An 8620-nucleotide genomic window follows, 5' to 3' on the forward strand; every position below is an offset into this window, starting at 1 on the left:
ATAATAATAATAATACACTATTAAGGCAAAACTCAATACATTCCAGATTCTGTTTTTCAGATAATCCATGGGTAGGCAAACTAAGGCCTGGGGGCTGGATCTGGCCCAATCAGTGTGATTTTACATGAGTAGAATGTGTCCTTTTATTTAAAATGCATCTCTGGGTTATTTGTGGGGCATAGGAATTCGTTCATTCCCCCCCCCATAAAAAATATAGTCCCGTCCCCCCCAAGGTCTGAGGGACAGTGGAACAGCCCCCTGCTGAAAAAGTTTGCTGTCCCCTGAGATGACCCAACCAGCAATATATTAAAAGTGCCTTTTTTTTACTTGGAAAAAAAGAGAAGTTGTGATGCCTGCATGCAAGTACTGAAATCTCAAAATGAGAACCATCACAACGCTGGTCAGGAAAGATCCAGCACTATGCCAAATCAGGGAATATTCCTCAATTGCATTGCATGTAAATGGCAGAGACCCTAACTCAATGATAGAGCACATGCTTTGCATGTAGAAGATTTCGGGTTCAATCTTTGCCATCTCCAATGAAATGATCAGGCAGCAGGTAGTAGACAAATCTGGGCTGGATGGGCATATATTGAGATGTGGCTTAAGACATCTCTCCAGAAGGTCTGATTTAAGAGAACTCCCAAACATTTTGTCCTCCATAGTCGGAGACAGTAATGCCTCTGAATACCAGTTGCCGGAAACTGTAGAAGGGGAGAATGCTCTTGTTGCTGGTTTCCCACAGGCATATGGTTGGCCACTGTGAAAACAGGATGCTGGACTAAATGAGCTATTGGCCTGATCCACCAGACCAGGCACCCCCAAACTGCGGCCCTCCAGATGTTTAGGCCTACAACTCCCATGATCCCTAGCTAACAGGACCAGTGGTCAGGGATGATGGGAATTGTAGTCCAAAACATCTGGAGGGCCGAAGTTTGGGGGTGCCTGCACCAGGCTCTTCTGATGTTATGTTTTTATTTGATCTGGGTATTAAATGTAAAGCCTGCTGTTCTTGTGAATAAATGTCATGTCATGATATTTAAACCATACCTTCTTGCAGTTGCTGCAGCTGCCTCTTAAGAGATGCCAATTTATCCTGATACATCCTGCAAAGAGAATACATATTCCAATGAAGGAAACCCAGTGAACACCAACTGCTGGTTTTACTTTCCTATTCAATTGATTCTTTCCATTGCTAAATTTCTATTCTATTCTATTCTATTCTATTCTATTCTATTCTATTCTATTCTATTCTATTCTAGAGCTGAAGTGAAGGAGCAATAAAAGTTTGCTATTTTTTTAAAAAAAGGAAGAAAACCAAGATCTTGATATGTGAAAGTATGATCCTCCTCCCCTACCTTTCCTAGCCCAAACTGCAGAACTTTCTACCTCAAAGGCTTTTGATCACAAAGGGCCAGACAATAAAATTTAGTTGCTTTGGCCACAACAGTACAGTGGAACCTCGGTTTATGAACATCCCAGTTTACTAATTTTCGGTTTACAAACGCCGCGGACCCATCTGGAACGGATTCACTTTCCATTACTTTCAATGGGAAAGTTCGCTTCAGTTTATGAACGCTTCAGTTCATGAACAGACGTCCAGAACCAATTACACCCATGCTTCGGGTTAAGTATGCTTCAGGTTGAGTACTCCGCGAACCCGTCTGCAACAGATTAATCCACTTTCCATTACTTTCAATGGGAAAGTTTGCTTCAGTTTATGAATGCTTCAGTTTAAGTACTCCGCGGACCATCTGGAACAGATTAATCCACTTTTCATTACTTTCAATGGGAAAGTTCGCTTCAGTTTATGAACGCTTCAGTTTATGAACAGATTTCCGGAACCAATTGTGTTCCTAAACCGAGGTACCACTGTATCTAATCTGTATTCCAGAAGGTATTGTCCAGGCAAAATGTCACAAGATGCCTAACCGCAGAAAAGATAATGTTATGAAAGGCAGAAATTAATAAGCATCAACTAACCCAACACTTAAAAAAACAAACAGTCAGGAGCATAAAGCCATTACAGATCTAAAAGGCACATACATTGTCCAAACAAAGTCCCACTGATATGCTTAAAGTTCAGCAGAAACGTTAAACTTAGTTCATGTGCAATACAGAACCAGTGTGAAGTCAGCTTGCTTTCAATAAGAGTTGTTGAGATTAACAATTTATTCAGGTTTGAACCACATGGTGAACTTTGGTTGCTCAAAAACAGAAGCTTCTCATCTCCTTGCAGCTGCACTGGAGGTGGCGGGGCAGGAGGCCCATGAGCTTGAGGCCTGCTCTCGAAACACTACACCGGTCTTCCCTACCCTGGTGCCCTGCAGCTGTTTTGGACCACTACTCCCATGAGGCATGGACGAGGGTCAGAGATGATGGAAGTTGTGGTCCAAAACAGCCAGCAGGGAGGGACCAGGTTGGGGAAAGCCTGCATTTGATGGAAGTAAGAAGTGCAGGACTATCAAGGGAATGATTTCTCTACGCTCAAGGTACAAATTCTTTTAACTCAGGCCTCCACCTCGACTCTTCTTCTGTGCTGCTACTTTCTGTTACTCCAACATTTGGTTTTATGTTATTATTTTAATTGTGATCTTTTTCTAACCCACCCTGGCACCATTTGGTGAAGGCTGGGCTATAGGGAGAAATAACAACGACTGCTGCAAGCAGCTCTTTGATTTAGGGAAATGTGATGTGAATTTCAATCTTTTTGAATTAATACTTTTGTACTTGGTGGTGGAGCCCCACCAACATATGTTTGAAACTCACTCCCTTTGAGCTGGGATATTACTCATACGAAAGAGGCATTGAAATGTATCTGTAACCTGGAGAATACTTACTGCTCCTTCATTTCTACATAATCCTCCTCCTCATGCTTGGCCAGATCAGTTTCACTTGCATCTTCGGTATCTAAGGAACAGGAACATCAGCGAGTGTCAGAGCAGTACCAATCAGTACGTTTCTTTGTTCAAGCATTCCCCACTTAACAGCAGAAACAAGCACCACTGAGGTACAAAAAAGAACTGTACAGAATTCTTAAAAAAACTAAACACACAAGAGAGCAAGCTCATTCAAAACAACTGTGCCATTTCTTATTGTTGTGTTATCCAGACCTCTGTTATAAAGGCAGGAACCTGATTATGTACCACAGTTCCCACCAGACAGCATAACTAGATTTTTACCAGCTGTGTCTGTCAACTTCCTCCCAATATTCATTCCATGCAAACTCTTTGATCCCAACACAGTTCTCCAGTGTCCCACTGGCTTTAACACAGTGCCCCCCCCCGTCCCTTCTCCTGCCTCCCCACAGGCCTCTGTTCAGTGCCTCCATGGCTTTTGGTAATTACTGGAAAAATTACTACTGGCACATCCAAGACCTTTAGAGGAGCAGGCACATTCCTCTTAATAAAAGCCTCCTCAAACATCACAGCAAGGCAGGGTGCCAATGTATCAAATTAAACATGACAATACAATGTAGGAGGCTGACCATTGGTTTGTCTTAATTCACTACAGCCTGCCCTATACAGATTGGCAGAAAATCTCCACAAACTCAAGCAGGCGTCAGCTCTACGTGAAGATGTTGAGAAGTGAACTTGACAACTTTTGCATACAAAGCCTGAATTCTGCCATGGAACCACAGCCCTTCTGTCTTATGGCAGAAAGTTCCATAAAGTAATTATGCATATGAAGAAATTCACTGAAGCAGAGCAAACATTACCCTCTTGAAGTTAGAAAAAAGAAAAAAAAGCTGCAACCCTAAACTAACTTCTTTGAAAGAAAATCCTATGGAAACAAATACTTTTACTGCCAAGTAAACATACGCTACCAATTGGTCACGAGATGTTTTCTTTCCTGACATCTGACTGCTATTCTTCAGAGCCTCCTTTTTAAACTACCCATGCTCTTACAGTAAATTCCAGAAGTTAACATTTTAAGTTGGGCTGTAAGTTTATATAAAATGCCTGATGCTCAACACAGACCAGGCAATCGATAAAAACAGATCAATGAACAATGTTAATCTGTTTTAGTGTTTTAACTTTTGCATGCTGCTTTAAACCATGGCTGTACATTTTTCTTGTTTTACTATTTTCTGAAACTGCTCTGAGGTTGTTGTTTTTTTACAATCAAGCAAGCAGTGTATACATTTTGTGAAATAAATAGGTGAAATGAAAAGCAGTGGGAGAAGTACCACACTTAACTGGGTTCTGGACTTGCAACATGCTTTCTCACATACATTTCTAGATAAGTAACAGGAAATCCTATTACTGATGTGTGTATCTGATGAAGTGTGCATGCACACGAAAGCTCATACCAAAATAAAAACTTAGTTGGTCTTTAAGGTGCTACTGAAGGAATTTTTTTATTTTGTTTCGACTCAGACCAACACGGCTACCTACTTGCAACTAGGAAATCAAAAGCTAATATGAATACTTCCTGTGACCAGCATTAAACCCCACTGAGCATCATAAGATAATAAGAGTGCTGTGCGAAGAGCAGAACATCCCTCCTTTAAAACTTGGTACAATAGTTTGGCAACTAGCCTTGGTTGAAAAATTGACCCAGGGGAGGAGAAAGACACTGGGATTTGGTATCCTTCTATTCAATTTGTTAACAAAAGTGACAAAGTGACTACTGAAAGGCCCAATGATTTTCTCTATTTTCTGTATGAGGTTCTGCCTTTCCCCACACCCTCCTTTGAAGTCCCATACTATAGACCCTAAAACTTTCTTTTTTCTTTCTTTCATTCATTACTTCCACCTATGTAAAGAATGACACTGTTGTTGAAAATTGATGGTTCTGTTGCAAATGACTATATATTAAAAGAATTGCGTTGCAAATGTGTACATTTACTCACAAGTTAGCCACCTGCAACTGAGGTCACACCCACAGCATACATTTTACAGAACGATTATACTGATGGGCGATGAAAGTGTTTTAATTAACAAAATTTCTCTTTTGTTTTAGCTAAACCCTTCCATATGGATCGCTGGCTAAAAAAAGGGATCCATACAATTATTATTACTACTATTATTTTAAGCTTTTAAAAAATTATTTCTCTTTGTAGTGTGCATGCATAGTTTTTGCTATAGATTAATAAATTAATACCATATATTGCATTTGCTCTAGCCTAGATAAAACATTAAAACTACCTCCAATTTCTCTTCACCTGGGAAGGGGCACTCCGGTAAGACTAAATTCTCAAAAAGGGCATGGAATTATTTTGAGTTTGGGAAACAATGTACTAAAACAAAACAGTCCCTGCCTGAAGGTTTACGATCGTTCCTTTTTTAAAGGCACAGGAGGGAAAAGCGACAGGGAGGGAAGGCGGGGGATCTAACTCAGGCACCAATTTTTGAACAGTTGTCCATACAATGACTAGGTGTCAGTTAGCCACTGGGCTCGTAAACTTCGACGGGGTCTACTCGTAGGAAAGACTGAACGGGCGGCTACAATACCCACGAGCTTCGTGACCCGGAAGTCCCCGACAGTTGGTTTCCCCCCCCCCTCCCGGGAAGAACGGATCGGAGCCGCCTTGAGGTGGTCCCATCGCAACCAGTGCAGAGCAGACGCGCCGAGCTCCATGTGCCCCCGTTAACCACGCGCATGAATTCCAATGGGCCTACTCGCGAGCAAGACTCAACTCTGGCGCGCTCCCCCCCCGCCTCGGGAACCAGCCCCCAGCAGAAACGCGCGGCGGCTTACTCCCGGGAAAACCTGCTCGGCGGCTCCTCGGGGCCTCCGAGAAGGCGGGTGGAAGCGGGCAGGCGACTCACCCTCGTCCGAGTCCCGCGCGCGGCCGCTGCGTTCCCCGTCCTCCTCGTCGGCGGGGCTGTCCAGCTCCTCATCCTCGAAGCTCTCGGCGGCGGCAGTGGCTGCAGCGGCGGCGATGGCCGCGGCAGCGGCGGGGCCCGTCCCGGCGGGCAGCACGGCAGCGGCAGAAGCCGGAGGCCCCGGCGGGAGCGCGGGAGAAACCAGCGCGGCGACGCTCATGGCCGAAGCGGGAGGCGTAGTCGACCGGCAGCCTCCACCGCCGCCGAAGCCACCGCGGACGACCCGGTCGCCTTCTCCTCCTCCTCCTTTTTCTTCTTAACTCCCCACCTCAGACAAGCCGCGAGCGGCCCCGCCTCCCGCGCGCAGGCGCGCTAGAACCACTTCCGGGCCTTGGTTGAGCTGGGTGGGTAGGTGGATTGGCGGGAGGCTGGCTTCACGTTCGTTTCGCTTCGCGGTTTGGACCCCCTTTCTACCCGTAGACGCGAGGAATGGCGCCTTCAGCCATAGACCGTTGTAGGGTTAGACTCAACTCGCTGCTAAGCGTTTCTAGGTTCGCTTCTGGGCCCCACCCCACTTTTGGGAACAGCTTATTATCGCATACATATGTAGAATTGCTGTCAACTGCGGTCTGCTTCCGCCTGCGCGCTCGGGACTGCTTTTAAAAGGGTTTGTGTGTGGATGTACACATCCATATATAGCAGGGTTGCCATACAATATTTCAGAAAGTAAATTTCCTGACACGTGCAAAGTTGTTGAGCTTTTTTTCTTGGAACAAACCCAAATTGTTTAGCTTTTTGGGGGTATCCCCCCCAAAATACTGATTTTAAGGTTTTGGAGCTTTTTTCCATCACGTTGCTATACGTCCAGGTTTTCCCTGGCATTTTGCCAATTCTTTTGGGTGCAATTTTTACACCCCAAAACCAGGACATGTCAGGAGTTTTTTCTGACTTATGGCAAGCCTAATATATGTTCGTATTTTAAGGGCAGGTGGTCCTCCTCCCTCCCATCCCTTTATTTCTTGTGTGCTACGTCTTTTTAGATTGTGGGCTTTTTTAGATTGTGGGCCTGTTACTAATACTTATTTTTGTGAATTGCTCTGGCAGCCTCTTTAGCTAAGGGCTGGATAATAATTGCCACAAATAACTACTGGGTCAGTAGTAGACTCTGAAGTGCAGGCACCCTTCCTGACAACCCCATAGCTATTCCCCTTTTGAAACAATGCAACAAAAATTATATTTTTGACCAATGCGAACATTATGGCTACAAGCCAGCTTTTTTCTCACCTTCCACCATCCAGTTTTTCTCAGTACCCAGTCTGATAAAGTGTTCTGTTGGATGCAGAAGCTTGCTTACAACCCAGTGAGATGGGTGGGGTATAAATATTATTACTACTGTATTATTACTACTGTACTACTGTATTACTACATAGATATATAATAGGAGCTGCAAGCAGCAACTGATAGCAAATGAAATCTTGCCTTCATCACAGGTTCAGCAAGTTCTAGCTCATCATCCAATGCCGTTGTACTGGAGGTCCTCAACAGGAGGCGGTTTGGTGGCAAACACAACAGAGAGAGGTGGGGGAGGAGGGCATTTAAAACTTAATCCTTTGTGTTGTCTCTGCCACAGAGCACTATCTGTGACTATGAAGAAACACTTTCTATTGGACATTGACATATATTGCAGGAATGGGTATATTTCCACAAGCCTGCTTTTGGAGGGTGTAACTGGAAGGGCCACTTCATATTTGTCATCACCTTTTTAGACCATGGTGAACAGGTGTGCCTATCCTAGAGGCAGAAGTTATTTCTTGCTCCTTCTTTTCTTAAGAACCTCTGATGCAGAGCATATGCTTTGCATGCAGAAGGTCTGCTGGGACATGATACTAGTTTATAAAATTATGCATGCCATGGAGAAAGTGGCTCTCATAGCACTAGAATCCATGGACATCTTATGAAGCTGAATGCTGGAAGATTCAAGACCAATAAAGTATTTCAGTTAAATGACGGGACTTGCTCCCACAGGAGGCAGTGATGTGATGACCATTAACTTGGGACAGCTTTAAAACAGGATTTGAATTTTAAGCTGAAGGCTCTCAATGCCTACTAGCCATGACAGCTATGCTCTAGTTCCAGAGTTGGTGGCAGGAATTATTCTGAATGCCAATTTATATAAATCACAGGAGAGGACCATGCTTTTGTGTTGGGACGCTGCTTGTAGGTTTCCTACAGGCATCTTGTTGGCCACTGTAAGAACAGGTTGCTAGGTTGCAGACAGAGGACATTCCCCAGCCCTACCTGGAGATGCTAGAGATTGCACCTAGGACATAAAAACATGTTGGATCAGGCCAATGGCCCATCTATTCTTCTTATTCTTATTCTTCGATCACTCGTAGCCGAGTAAGATTGTCTTCCATAAACACGGTTTTAACAATGAGTCCGTTAGTGACTGTGGAGGCCAATTCTGGATCCACAAGTCCTTCCACAGTGGGGACATTGGTTTCCGGGTGGGAGTTGATCAGAGTGTGGATTTGTCAAGCGTGCCTACCTCTTACCGTAGCACGTTTCTCCCTTGCATCCTGAGTTCGAGTGTCTTCAAAGCCCATGACACCTTTGGTCAAGGCTGTTCTCCAACTGGAGCGCTTGCAGGCCAGTGTTTTCCAGTTGTCAGTGTTTATACTACATTTTTTTTACCTTTACCATCTAGTGTAGCACCCTGTTCTCACAGTGGTCAGCCATATTCCTGTAACAAACCTGCAAGCAGGACCCAAGCACAGGAGCACACTCCCCTCCTATACTCATTGGTCCATCTCGTTCCATATTGTCTTCTGCCAGTCAGTGCAGAAGAC

The 8620-nt window shown here is 44.4% G+C and overlaps 1 protein-coding gene across 2 annotated transcripts in view; it reads right to left on the bottom strand.

Moving 5' to 3' along the window:
* The window catches only part of SUDS3 (SDS3 homolog, SIN3A corepressor complex component), a 29706-nt gene extending 23573 nt beyond the window's left edge, over positions 1–6133 (bottom strand). The window contains exons 1-3 of one of the 2 annotated variants that reach the window (XM_035098491.2): positions 5775–6133; positions 2841–2910; positions 1051–1106 (exon numbers count right to left, since the gene is read on the bottom strand). In XM_035098491.2, the coding sequence (XP_034954382.2) occupies positions 1051–1106; positions 2841–2910; positions 5775–5991 (343 nt within the window). In that variant the 5' untranslated portion in view covers positions 5992–6133. The remainder of the gene's footprint in view (positions 1–1050; positions 1107–2840; positions 2911–5774) is intronic. The other variant, XM_035098489.2, reaches the window with a different exon arrangement.
* Positions 6134–8620: the final 2487 nt, after the last annotated feature.

The sequence above is a fragment of the Zootoca vivipara genome, chromosome 17 (assembly GCF_963506605.1).
Source record: "Zootoca vivipara chromosome 17, rZooViv1.1, whole genome shotgun sequence".
Lineage (NCBI taxonomy): Eukaryota > Metazoa > Chordata > Lepidosauria > Squamata > Lacertidae > Zootoca > Zootoca vivipara.